The 14,881-nt window shown below is 39.3% G+C and overlaps 1 protein-coding gene across 2 annotated transcripts in view; it reads left to right on the top strand.

The window, feature by feature from the left end:
- Positions 1-14,881, top strand: part of tbc1d22a (TBC1 domain family, member 22a) — a 234,183-nt gene that overhangs the window by 77,482 nt on the left and 141,820 nt on the right. The window contains exons 7-8 of one of the 2 annotated variants that reach the window (XM_034162984.1): positions 8,109-8,237; positions 12,655-12,720. In XM_034162984.1, the coding sequence (XP_034018875.1) occupies positions 8,109-8,237; positions 12,655-12,720 (195 nt within the window). Of the gene's footprint in view, positions 1-8,108; positions 8,238-12,123; positions 12,187-12,654; positions 12,721-14,881 lie in introns of both variants that reach the window. The other variant, XM_034162985.1, reaches the window with a different exon arrangement.

Below are 14,881 nucleotides of genomic sequence, written 5' to 3'. Positions count from 1 at the left end.
CATTGAAATTGCAAAAGGCCCATTGTGCTCAGCACCGAGGGGACAGTGCACTATTCACATTTTTACTGGCTTGAATCCCTGTTGAGAAAACCGTACTGGGTGAACTGACCATGATGAGATGAGATTTATTGTCATTGTCCTTACACGAGTGCAACAACAAAGAAATTATGTTTACACTCCAATTACCTCAGACAAAATACAGCAATTAATCTACAATTATTACTAGTTGAACGTAATAATGGCACACATCGTGATTAAAGGCAACACACATACATCCGAATTGAGGCAAAGTGGGTGAAGGCAGCAGCAGGGGGACCTGCGCCGCCTTGCTTGGGGAGTTGAAGGCTGCAGCAGCAAAAGCTGCGCTGCCTCCAGGGTGACAGGGAGGAGGCCAGGGTAAGGGGAATGGAAAGACACAAGGGGGATGGATGGTAGTAGGGATGGCGGGAGGGAGACGTGTGGGCAGATGTGTTAAGTTTAGGCAACAGCAGGCTGTAGTGCAGTGTGAAACATGTTTGTGCTGTTGTACTTTGTTTCTGTGCTGACAAATTCTCTTACCGGCATCAGATGGATCTGATAGAGGCATTCTGCAGACACATATGCTTTGCTAGTAAATGTGCGTGCGCACCTGCCATAGTCTTGTTTTGGCTGAAACAACAACAACAACAAAAAAAACCTCTGAACATTGGGGGAGTCTATGAATTATTCATGCCCAACCAGACAAACATCAGGGAAATATTTTTGCCTGAACCTGTCGGACAAAGTCTCGCGTTGATGCCAGTTGAGACCGAGGCAGTGTGAAATTTGATTGAGGCAGCCAACTCACACTTGTCTATGCATGAAAACCCTGATGTAGTCAGTCATGGGGAGGTCCACTAGTCATATGACAAGGTGATATGGTCACTGTTGTTTGTGGTTTACATAATGGAAATGGCAGACTTGGGGAAGTGGTGGCCTGAAGTAGTGGTTTCCAACCGTTTTTCCTCAAGTTCCCTCTACTTGTACCAAAGAGGCTTAGAGCAAGCAAAACCTTGGCGCTCCCCCCAGGTTGGGAAGCAGGGGTCTAAAGGTTAGACAACAGCTTTGTAACCACAAAGTCACAGATTCAGTCCTCCAACTAGACAAGACGGTGTGGGTGGGGAGATGAAAGAACAGCTCTTGACTCCTCATCATCACTAAGATGCCTTTGATAAAAGTCCTTAAACCGCAGTTTGCTCCCAGTGTGCAGTTGTGCACCTTGCATGGTGACACCCTGACGTCATTATGGGTGACGTAGTGTGAAACACGTCTGTGCTGTTGTACCTTCTGGTTTTAAAATCTCCCCCTCGTATGTGTTTGGTGTCCATTCATGTTCAGCACACACATCCTTACTGTTGCTGGCCCCGTTGTGTTCTGCCTGTTTGCATATGGCATTCTCCTAACGTGTGACACAGACTTTTTGGCAGTCAGTGACATCATCTTTGGCAGTCTGAAGTGCGATAAAAGTTACAGTCTGTCATCTTCGGGCACAAACGTGTCCGTCTGCCTGACCAGTTGCACCGGCTGAGACACAGCAGTCTGGTAGCTGTGACAGAAGGTGTCTGCGTAAGCAATCTGTGCCACCTTCAGTCTTTTTGGTTGCAAAAAATAATGTGTGTAGACACAGAGACTCATGAGGAGTATCTGTTGAAATATGTCATGACTTCAACACAATCAGAAAGAATCAGAAAAATGTTTTTATTTACACGTTTGGGTCCAGTTCTGTTTACATGTGACTGTGTCCAGAGTGTGCATGTGTTTTGACCGTTGCTTTTTATACCTACCGGCAGTTATGTGCGACACATAATCCTCTCTTGGGGTTTTGCCTGATTTTAAAAGAAGAAAAAACAAACAAACCCAGTTGCTTCTGCGCTTATTGATTTTTTTTTTTTCTCTCCTGTAAACAGTTTCCCAAAATTGATATCTTTCATGTGTTTGTGTTTATGTATCGTGTTTTTTTAAATGGCAGCCCACCTGTAAAATAACAGGTGTCACAAGACGGAAACACACACACTCAACATCAGACTGCTGTTTACTTTTTAAGTCCTCTCTCTCTATGTGCCAGCAAGCAGTTGGTCCAAATAGATAATTTATGTTGGAGTTTCCTTTGTAGCAAATCCAGCTTTTAGAAAACCCAGTTGCTCTGGTGTGTGACAGAGGGGCTGCCAAATGTTTTCAAAAAAAAAAAAGCACATTAAATTTAAGGTGACAAATGTAAGAGGCACACTCACAAAGAGACTCTGGTGCAATGGAGGCATGTCGATTGAAAAAGGACCAAAGTCTTCCAGTAGTTTTTTTTGTTGAACCCCACCTCCCTGCTAATTCAAGATACACTTGTAATTTTTGATAGAAGCTTGTATGTGTTCAAGCACATCACTTGTCCACATGTTCACAGAAATTGAGAAATCGTGAAATGAGTTGGGACAAGCACATATTTCGTTCACATTAGGCCATTGCTTCTGGTCAACTGCACCCAAGCACATCTGAAAAACCGCTGTGGTCATTGGGTCCATCATCATAATTGACTTCCTATGCCACCAGGGGTTCTTTTTATTTTAAGTTTAATTTTCATACATGTCCATTGGTTGGAAAGATCTGTCTAGTGGGTGAATTTTGTTCCCAGAAATTCGCCCTCGTCTGTGTGTTGTTTTGATAAAAACTCTGTATTTAATGGTGAAACTTGATACACACTGTCACTTCACTAAGATCTTGGCCACGTCTAGCATTGGGTTCATCTTGATTCTAGCTGTGGCCAACAGGGATTTGAGTCTCGGTCTTCATGGATTGTGATTTTGGTCTCATCTTGCACAAGTTTGAGGTTGGGCTCAAGTACACAGTGTAGGGTCAGTAGTAGTATTGTTCAGCAACTAACTTGTATTTGTTGGGTTCACATGAAAATTCAGTAAGGTATGTCTTCTATAATACATTCCATTTCTAAGGTAGAACTCTATTAGTATATTCCAAATATAGATCTAAAAAAAGAAGAGTAGAGTAGAGCTACTTAGGTGCCTGGTCTTGAGAACCAGGGATGGTAGGTTTAAAAGCGTTTTTTTATCCCATGGGAACTCTCCCTACCCACCTAAGCGGCTCAAGAACATGGACAGCATGCATATAAGTGATATTTACACAATCAGGGTAATAAACAACATATACAAGAAATAAAGTTACTACATAATATTATAGGCATTAGCTTCTAAAACCTAAATATTCATACAGGAGAACATTGTAGTATACGTCTACCTCGTCTGTAGACTTGTTGTAAAATTAAATTATATCTAGTAGGCTAAGCTATAAATATGGTTATTTTATTATAGAAACAGAAGCTGTAATATGTTTGATATCTATCTGAAGTTCACCCTGCTAGCTTACTATAGGAAGACAAAATACATACTCTATATGCTATCTAATGGAAACTGCAAACTTAGATACTATCTGTTGATATCTACTGAAGAACCATGAAAAATCTACACCATGTAAAATAAGTGTAAATCACTAAAGTAAGCTAACATAGCTAGATGAGTTACCGTTAATTTAGCTGTTAATTAGCCAACCGTACCTTGCTAGCCAACAATGTTAAACAAAGCCAATATCTAGTGTATAAAGTACAATAGAGTAGTTTCAGGTTCAGTTTCAGTGTTCAGGTCCATTTGTTTGAGGACATTTTCAAAACAGTAAATTCAACAGGGATTATTTTAGGGTGTTTTCATACCACGTTTGTTCGGTTCAGCCTTTCGGACTTTTACATTTTGTTGGATTGGTGTTTAAAGGTGATCCCAGATCATGGCCTGGGCCAAACAGTAATTTTTGACTGTAAGACAAGGCGTAGTTTCAGTTTGGTTCAAATTCTGCGATGTTCATTTATTTTACAGCGTCATATACTTAGTCTTTAAATAATGCAGACTTTTGGATCAATGACAGGATGTTTGCACAAAATAGGCTCTGGCCACTCGCCTAGATCAGTCTCCCAAGATGGAGTTGCCACAGTCTGCTGGATTATTTTCGCTCTCTTCCTCTTGTGCGTCCAACAACACAATTTTCATGCAGCCAAGTTGTTCATTTGGCCAGTTATAACTACACTAAAGTTAAACTACACTGTAAAGTTGTTGCCATTGGTAATAATACCATAATAATGCTGTTACAATGGCAGAATGAAACGAAATGAACCTGCATACATTTTCCACTGATGACTCTGCAGTCGTTTTGGAATTGACATGTCGTTGTTATATAATAGTGCAGCAGATAATATTTGCAGAGGAATCCTTCAGAAACGGTTACAAGCACCAAGATTTGTCTGTGTATACCTTTTGGTACATATTTTAGAAAAATAACATCAGCCATTTGAATTTTCAACAGGGGGCCAAGTAGGGGTCAATTGAGGAACTGCATAGGGGTCAAAAAAAAAAGTTCCAGTCATATTGAAAGTGATACCACATTATGTGTCTGATGATAATGATTCCAAAAAGGTATAGTTTGGACTATCTGACTGAATGTTATGGAGTTATGGGGTTAAAAACAGCAAGCATGGTGGCGACAAAGGTCAGTTTCAGTTTGTACAGGGGTCAAAAGTAAAAGTTGCTCCAATTATGGTAAAACATGATGCAAATTATTGGTTGAGTTAATAGGGTTTCAAAAAGGAATAGTTTGCACCATGTGTCATGCTAAGTTATCATGTTACGGGATGACATATGTCACGTGTCATAGAATCCAATGGATGTCGACATTGTTTGACCTTTACTTTGGAGACCAAACATTCAACACAGTCAGAACTATTCCATTTGTTAATCCTATTAGTTCAGCCAGTAATTTGCACCACATTTTACCAAAACTGGAGCAAGTTTAACTTTTGACCCTTGTACAAACTGAAACTGAATGAAATTGCCCTTTGACACCATTTTTGCTGTTTTTACCCCTTAACTCCAGAACATTCAGTCACAGATAGTCCAAACTATACCTTTTTGGAATCATTATCATCAGACACATAATGTGGTATCACTTTCAATATGATTGGAACATTTTTTTTAATTTTGACCCCTGTGCAATTCTTCAGTTGGCCCCCTATTGAAAATTCAAATGGCTAAAGTTATTTATTTACAATATGTACCAAAAGGTATATGCAGTCAAATTTTGGTGCTTGTAACCGGATTTGAACGATTCTTACAGTTACCTGCTGTACTATAAAGGCTTTGCTAGTCTTGCAAGATGACCCTAATTGCCAAATAAAAGGAAAAGCTAGTCACTAATGTGTAACAGTCCATATTAAAATGATTCAGAATATTGTTCATTTGGAATTAGTGGAGTGAAACGTGTTTTTGTTTTTTCTGCACATTTGTTTTGTGACAAATACAGAAAATAGCAAAGAAAAAAATGGCTAAATCACTAAAACACATACCACCAAGATTTTGCACATGCTTTTTGAAAAATCACAGGCATACGTTTTCAGAGCCTGTGGCCATGTCTAAGTTGTGTTTTGAAGACTTTGAACGTGGTGAATGTTTTAGACCCCCGCCGGTCCCGGCTTTTGCTTTTTTTTTTTTTTTCTTGCCCCTTTGCCTTTGTCGTTCATTTTAGAGTCGACTTTCCCCTCGTCGCTTAAGCCTGACCGCACAAGAAGGATACAAATTTTGACAAATGTGTGCTCATGTAGATTGTCTGACTCTCAACATTTCCCACAAGCCCACATACACACTCAAAGGTTGTTTCCCCTCAGAGCCTAAAATCGTTTTGGTGAAGAAACAGAAACTTTTCTTTGCAAAGTGAAACATGCCATTTGCAGACGGTAATCCCAGGTGGCGGAGTTGGGGTTTGTGATTAAAGTTAGCTGACAGACTTGAAGGAAGTTAAGGCTTTAGAGCAACTTTTTAGAAATAAAGGCTCATTAAATAGTAGCTACTGACAGACAAATGAATAACAGTAAAATGAAAGACGGAGTCAACATAAATCACCATGTGGTTTTAGAAACTGAGAGAAGAGACAGTCTTATTAATGCCCATGGAGCTGAATTAATGAGTCCCATGTGGAACTCACAAGTGTTACAGATTCACTTGCGTTAGCCTAGAGACCGCTATCAGTTACTTGTTAGTTTTTCTGTGAGCTAGTCTCGGTATAGAGAAAAAGCGTTGTCACCTGTGTTAATTAAATCTGAAATCAAATTTCAGAGTAATACAGCATATATTATACTCCTTTAAAGCTGTGCAGCCTTTCAAATTTCACAAAACTAACAAAATGTATTTTTGCAACGTGTTGCAAAATTACAGTTCATTTTAATAAAGAGTATGTATTTACTGGGAGGGATTAATAATGAATATTTATTTAATTTTCCTTCTAACGGTGTCTGTTTTAAAAGTATCGGAAGTTACCTTTGACCTTGCGTGATGCACGTACATAGGGCATATATGCTAACGGAGCGTTTACCACCATCGTGGATTATTTTGTCTAAGCGAGCAGCCAGCTGACATCACTGTGCCACTCTATTCTGATTGGCTGTCACTGTGTGCTTCCCAGCATCCCTCACGCAAGTCGAAGGAACACCCCATGTGATCTGCTATAGACGTAGACTGCTGGGGGGTTCCCATGATGCACTGTTTCTTTCTCTTTTTGCTCTGTATGCACCACTCTGCATTTAATCATTAGTGATCGATCTCTGCTCCCCTCCACAGCATGTCTTTTTCCTGGTTCTCTCCCTCAGCCCCAACCAGTCCCAGCAGAAGACTGCCCCTCCCTGAGCCTGGTTCTGCTGGAGGTTTCTTCCTGTTAAAAGGGAGTTTTTCCTTCCCACTGTAGCCAAGTGCTTGCTCACAGGGGGTCGTTTTGACCGTTGGGGTTTTACATAATTATTGTATGGCCTTGCCTTACAATATAAAGCGCCTTGGGGCAACTGTTTGTTGTGATTTGGCGCTATATAAAAAAAATTGATTGATTGATTGATCTATGGTATCACTAGACTATATGGGTCTCTGCTGAATGCAGTTCAAGGCTGTCTGTTCTTTTGAACTTTTCCTTTCAGAGGAACTATTTTTTTTTTCAAGACATGAATTTTGATCATATTGGCAGTGTCCTATTATGAATCCCCTTTTTAAAGGCGAATAAATAAAATTATGGTGGTGCCAAAGAAAATTCTTTTCATGGCTTAAATCTAAAAAAAAAAAAAAAAATCAAAAGCTGTACATGTTTAAATTATTGTATAATATTGCATAAGTTCATTTGAATGTACATTATGGATAATTTCAGCGTATCAAATTTAGATTGTAATATTAATTTAGTTTATCAGGTCAGTTCACAAGAGGGAAAGAACATGTTGAGCAGTGGAACTTAAATGGCGGCGTATCAAGGAATAATGTGGGCTAAATTAGTTGGGGATGGGACCTTTTTAATGGAAATTTTGTCAGACTATGTTGTTTTTTTCCACAGATTGACAAGCATTAACATAGACAGCACGGCATGCAAGCAGTTATCGTGTACGCCTAGCGACAAGAAGGTCCTTCGTTCAAGCCATTCATGCTCCTTTCTTCTTGTACATCTTTTGTTGCATCAAACGTGCACTAAATCAACACTTGAATCCATACCGAATTTGCTATGGTGACTCTGCAAAAATTCGAGCGACCAAAAGAAACAAACATTCATGCACTTGCAAAATTGCATGCTACCATAAAAGGCACGGTATGCTATGTTGGTTAGTGCATCACGATTTAATTACCGGGAAATAAAAGCTGACGTTCTAAACTGTTTATCTTTCGAGCTCAAATCCAAATGTCTTCAGTGTGTGACAGAAACAAATTAATTTACTTTGTTGTTCCAGTAAATTTGGATGTGACTGTACCTCTGGCGAGACTCATAGTGCCCCACTTTGGCATGCAAAGTAAATACATTTCCTCACCTTGTTGCTTTCGTATCATGCCCAAAATGTCGTGGTTGTTATTCCACGTTAAGGCCTTGGCCATTCTTGCAAACTGTGGTGAAAATCAGCTCATTTGTTTTTGAGTAATCCTGCTCAACAGTTCAAACACCACCTCTACTCTCACCCTGGCAAATGTGTCCAGGTTCACTTTGGATTTACCGTCTTCATCTTTTCTTCTGCTTTCTATGTCTTTCAGGGTTATCTACCAGCTAATGCAGAGAGGCGAGACAGCGTCCTTCAGAGGAAGAGACAGGAATATTTTGGCTTCATTCAGCAATACTATGACTCCCGCAACGACGAGCACCATCAGGATACATACAGACAGGTATATACGCTGTGCGTGGTTCGACTTCCGGTCCATCTGACTTTATTTCCATATCTATTCCAAGACCTTTAGTGAACGACGGAGTGAGGAATGGACAACAGGAGGCTCTGTTTTTAATTCCAAGCACACGGTTCTTGATGCTCCTGTGTTCCCTGAAGAGAGAACGTTGGTTTTGTGTGTCAGGGATTGGATGTGACTAGGTTACTAGAACCCCCCCTTCTATGGTTGGTCAGTCTTTTCCTTCTTGGACTTCGAGCACTCGTCTCTGTGTTTTTAGTGATTTCTGTGTGGTCGACCTCCATTCACAGGAAAGATGTAACCGACCCCGGGCTTCAGAGAGTAAATGAATGCTTTTCTTTGGATTTGTGAATAACGCTTCTCTGTACTCCCCATGTCGGTCTCTCTCTCTCTCTCTCTCTCTCTCTCTCTCTCTCTCTCTCTCTCTCTCTCTCTCTCTCTCAGCATGCTGTCTTTTTAATCATTCAGCTCCTTACTATTTTTTTTGTTTCAGTCCAATAAGAAACATCAAAGTAGGCTGTCGATAGCAAAAACACACTTTTCTCACATTCTGTCCAATTTGCCATTGATCTCATCTGCACAGTGCAAGCAAGCTGGCGTAGTTGCTTTTGATGATTGTTTGGATCACATCTCAAAGGGTATTTTCTGCCAAAATTGGCTTGTTCCAAAAATGTTTTTATTGATGAAATGATCAAAGATTTTTAGCAGTTTTTCTGTTTGCGTATAACTTTCTTTGCCACTTGAATTAAACGCGGGCAGCAGTTAATTTTGTGTCAGCTGCATTCATGTGGAAGTTTCTGCGTACTTATACATGTGTGTCTGTGTTTACTGTATATGGATCAGTTAGCTCATGTCTCTCATGTTGCCTTCATAGATCTATTCCCTCTATTCATGTCTGTAGATCAGTCTGTTTATAATATAATATAATATAATGCCTGTTTCTGTTGTAGGTAACCTCCCCAAACTGTGTGTATATGTGTGTGTTTGTAGACACATGCACATGAATGTATACTATAGAAGTATACTTCTATAGAAGTCCTATAGAAGTCTATAGAAGTCCCCATGTTTTTTGAAGTTCTGTTGCAGTGTTTTTCTTCTCTTAAGGGGAAAAAAGGCTCTGTTTTGTTTAATTGATCGTAAGGTACCAGAAATAAAACTGGAATTTTATATTTGGATAAAGTGACGACAGCTCTTCAGTGTGCTTCGGTCAGTTGACCTATACGGGGTGGAAAAGCTTAAAAATGTACGACCAGCAGCAAATCTTTCCCATACTGTTGTATTATACTTTTGTGATTTAAGTAAGCAGCTTCTTAATTTACAGCCAAGAAATTAGCAGTCCTGTTTTTAGCCACCTGATATATTTTTTTGTTTTGCTTTATGTTCCTTACCTCCCTTAAGTAGTTGTTAAATGATTCTACCATGTTGAGTTGCAAACACTGCACATTTTATATATTGATACAGTCTTCAAATCTGCTTATGGGTCAGTCTTTTTTAGATTCCTTGTATTAATTCCTGATTACCATATTTTCTTGAGTCTAAGTAGCACCGGGCTATAAGTCACACCTGTCAAAAAAGGCCTCTTGAAGAGGGAAAAAAACATATCAATCACACTGGACTATAGGTTGCACCCTTTTCTGTGTTATGATCTCTTTAATTTGGTATTTTTCTGCATTGTTGTGGTGTATTTTTATATTATTGGCATTTATTCTTTTATTATTGGAGTTTATTGGAATTTTCAGTAAATGACAGGGCCTCCAAAAGTAGTAAAAAAAAAAAAAACAAACAGAACAAACAAACAAAACAACAACAACAAAAAAAATCACAAATTATACTCCGGAAAATATGATAATTTTTCTGTGTGGTAAATGTAGGTCTACACATTTTCAGCGCCAGCGCAGCTATTTTCCTTGTTGCGCTCTGCAGAAGTTGACGTCGGCAAGAACCGATTCTTGATTCCATCCCTAATTGTACACACTAAGCGTGTTGGAATGCTTGCAAACTGGTCAACAAATAAACAAACAAAAATGTTATTTACAGACCTTAAATGACTCGTATTATACTCCTTTTTTCAGCAAGCTAACATAGCTAGTGGTGGGGTTGTTATTTGGGTAAAATGAACTCATGTGATGTATGACTCAGGTGATGCATTCTGAATTCTTCTTCAGTCCCAATCACGTAACTGTAAAAGGTAGATAATATTGTTAGAGATGACCTATTGATTACGGTACCATTGCCATTTTGTTGGGTGTGTGACAGAATAGCATTTTGAAATGGTCAGGGTTACGCTCAACACATCCATGGGGCAAATGCTTGCTGACTTGTGTATTTTGTCTTCACTTTGTTTTCCCTGAAGCCAATTTCATTGTTTTATGTTTTAAAGCACACATGCCAAAAAAGTGCTGAAGCAGCGCATACCAGAGAGAAGACTGTTTGCCTAAGGTCTTAAATCAACAAGAGCCAGGGTAATTTGCCCCGACATTTTTGATTAGTTAAACACCTCCACAACCAAAACAGTGTTTTTGTACCCTTTTAAACTGCAGAGAACTTTCAAAACAGATCAGTGTATGTCTGGATATTAGTGTCTTTAGTTAGTGTTACAACTTGTATTTCCAAATTTAAAAATATTTTACTTATTTCACTTCAGGAGAAATTTAATTCAGCTGTTTTGGAGGCGTTCTTAGATCAGCCTCCTGGAAGGGGATAAATTGATCTACTTGGATCACAACCAACTTTTATTGCTTTGTGTATTTGTTGTACAATTTGTTAAACTCTGCTGTTTTTTTTTTAAGTACTCTAAATAAATCTGGATTGGATTTGACAACCACAACACTTTAAGACATTGACAGAAAGGTACTCGTCCTCAGAACACATAGTGCCAATTTATATTCTTCTGCTAGTTACTAGTAACATTCAGGTCATGAGTGTGTATGTTACGTGGCCACTCAAATCACATTTGACTTCTTAAAATGTTTTACAGTTTTCATAAATGATGTATCTTCATAAAAGACACACTACTTGTCTGCGCCCTTGGACAAGACACTTCATCTGTATTCTATCCAGTTATAAATGGAAACCGACCTCGTTTGTTGAAGTAACCTAGCCTCTGTATGACCTACTTCGGGGAGGACCTTGTAAAGGTTCCTTCTCATAGATTTTAAATGTATTGATCATGGTTTTCCTCTACCATTACATAGGGCCACCGTGTCCTGCTGGCGTAAAGCAGGGTGGGGGTCTCCAGGGCCTGAAATTTTATGCTTTGAATGGCGAGTTGACCTGCTGTCAACAGATATTTCCATTTCTCTTGCTGTAGGTGTACTGTTTAATGTGTAACTTGTTTTCTTGATTGTACTGTACACATACACAAGTGTTTTACCCTGGTTTTTGGTGCACCATTGAAGAGTATTAGTATTTGTAATATCAGTTAGTCAACACTAGCTGAATTTTTCCTAACAGACGTAAGTCCCTTTGGCTGCTCCCTTGTTTTCACTGGGAGTCGCCACAGCAGATCCAGTGTGGATCTGCGTATTGATTTGGCACAAGTTTCACACTGGATACCCTTCCTGACTCAACTCCACTGGCGTTTGGAGACATGGCATGACATTGGGGGACTATGGATTTGTTGGCTGAACCATTGGCCCAACATAACAATTCTAAGAGACACATTGCAAAATATTAGTATAATATAAAAGTATTTGGAGTATCTCCCCCCTTTACCATGTCCTTAAACCATTAGAGTAATTCTTATGCTAGTAGATGTAAGTTCTGCTATAGGCAATCTTTAAGGCAGGTGTAAGAAGGGGACTTCTGTAGTGGTACGTTCTGCCCGTGTAGGTGTCTTTAACATTTTTCTCTCCCATGTTGCTGTCAGATCCACATAGACATTCCTAGGATGACTCTGGAGTACTTCGGTCAGCAACCAAAGGTGACAGAGGTAAGGCAGACAGAGCGGATTGAACTGTGGCTGTAACTCAGTCTGGTCTGGTCTATTTTAAGTCAGCCTGGCTCCTGCACCAATCTGGCTCCCTTGTGATGAACCTGTCTGCCTGTCATATTGTTCGTCTGTGGGTGAGACACTCTGAAATGGTGGTAATGTCTCATACAGATTAATGCGCCCTCAGTGTATATTTTAATCAAGTAAATACTCAATTTGGACAAGTAGATGTAGCTTTTTTGAAAACCGCTTTGTCACACACGATCAAAATGACAACTTGTCATGCAAACTTGCATTCAAGATGACCACTGCAACCCCATTTCAGATGACCAAAATCCCGATTTGCCTTCAATCAAGGTCTTCAGTCCACTAACTGTTGCTTCTCTCTCACCGCCTGCAATTGCCAGATCTGTGCTAACCTGCTTGTTGCTTCCGTGTTTCTCTTTTTCTCTTTCTCTCCCTCTGCAGATTCACATTGACATACCGAGAACTAATCCTCTTATTCCTCTCTTTCAACAAGCTTCTGTCCAAGAGGTGAGACCTCCTGCTGCACACACACCGTCTCTCCCAGCAGGGTTTTCTCTCTGCTTTTTGCCAAATCTTGGTGGTACCTTCACCAGGCTGTTTGGTAATTACTGAGAAACAAATGCATGTAACTTGTTTCAAAAAGGTTAATATTGGGGTGATAGGAGTCGAGTTGACATGAGACATCTGTGGCTATTACTCTATTCATACTATAGTTGTTAAACTCAGTATGGCAACTATATATATGGTGGGAACTGGCCTTTTTACATTAACAAGGCATGTTTGATAAATTAAGGGGGCTCTCTTACAAATATCATAAAATTTGATGTCTTTCATTGGTTTGTTTGAATGATGTGGTCATTCTTAATCTCCCTAACCATGAGACAAAATGACTGGTCCCACGCAAATGTGTAAAACCGTGAAGACATTTCTGTGAAATATAATGCTGAGTACTTTTAATATTGCAATTTATTAATTTGTTGTTGGAAGCCAACCAGGGTGTACCCCGCCTCACACCTTATGAATGCTGGGATAGGTCAAATAAGTGGGTATAAAAAAAATGGTTTGTTTTTGTTTAGTTCCTTGATTCCTGGGAAATTCTGATTAATAACGAACATATGGTGTTTTATATATATATATATATATATATATATATATATATATATATATATATATATATATATACACTCAACAAAAATATAAACGCAACACTTTTGGTTTTGCTCCCATTTTGTATGAGATGAACTCAAAGATCTAAAACTTTTTCCACATACACAATATCACCATTTCCCTCAAATATTGTTCACAAACCAGTCGAAATCTGTGATAGTGAGCACTTCTCCTTTGCTGAGATAATCCATCCCACCTCACAGGTGTGCCATACCAAGATGCTGATTAGACACCATGATTAGTGCACAGGTGTGCCTTAGACTGCCCACAATAAAAGGCCACTCTGAAAGGTGCAGTTTTATCACACAGCACAATGCCACAGATGTCGCAAGATTTGAGGGAGCGTGCAATTGGCATGCTGACAACAGGAATGTCAACCAGAGCTGTTGCTCGTGTATTGAATGTTCATGTCTCTACCATAAGAATTTGGCAGTACATCCAACCGGCCTCACAACCGCAGACCACGTGTAACCACACCAGCCCAGGACCTTCACATCCAGCATGTTCACCTCCAAGATCGTCTGAGACCAGCCACTCGGACAGCTGCTGAAACAATCGGTTTGCATAACCAAAGAATTTCTGCACAAACTGTCAGAAACTGTCTCAGGGAAGCTCATCTGCATGCTAGGCGTCCTCATCGGGGTCTCGACCTGACTCCAGTTCGTCGTCATAACCGACTTGAGTGGGCAAATGCTCACATTCGCTGGCGTTTGGCACGTTGGAGAGGTGTTCTCTTCATGGATGATGCGAAGGAGATGTGTTGCACTGCATGAGGCAAATGGTGGTCACACCAGATACTGACTGGTATCCTCCCCCAGTAAAACAAAACTGCACCTTTCAGAGTGGCCTTTTATTGTGGACAGTCTAAGGCACACCTGTGCACTAATCATGGTGTCTAATCAGCATCTTGGTATGGCACACCTGTGAGGTGGGATGGATTATCTCAGCAAAGGAGAAGTGCTCACTATCACAGATTTCGACTGGTTTGTGAACAATATTTGAGGGAAATGGTGATATTGTGTATGTGGAAAAAGTTTTAGATCTTTGAGTTCATCTCATACAAAATGGGAGCAAAACCAAAAGTGTTGCGTTTATATTTTTGTTGAGTGTATATATATATATATATATATATATATATATATATATATATATATATATATATATATATATATATATATATATATATATATATATATATGATGTGTATACACACACCATATTTTTTGGAGTATATGATGCACCTGTTAAAAATTACCTCTTGAAGAGGAAAACCCCATAAATAAGTCATACCAGAATATAAGTTGCACCTTCTTTCTATATTATCAGGTCTTTAATTTGGGATTTTTGTTTGTTGGTGTACTGTACTTTTATTATAAGCACTTATTATTTTATTTTAAGAGTTTATTTTGTTTAGTGTTTGGATTCCTTGGAAAGTCCTACGTAAACTGTCATAATTGTTTTTGTATTAATGCATGTGATTTATTTATTTTTGGTATATAAG

This window comes from Thalassophryne amazonica, chromosome 22 (genome assembly GCF_902500255.1).
Source record: "Thalassophryne amazonica chromosome 22, fThaAma1.1, whole genome shotgun sequence".
Lineage (NCBI taxonomy): Eukaryota > Metazoa > Chordata > Actinopteri > Batrachoidiformes > Batrachoididae > Thalassophryne > Thalassophryne amazonica.
The sequence above is the reverse complement of the archived record's forward strand: the minus strand, read 5'-3'. Positions and strand labels throughout refer to the sequence as shown.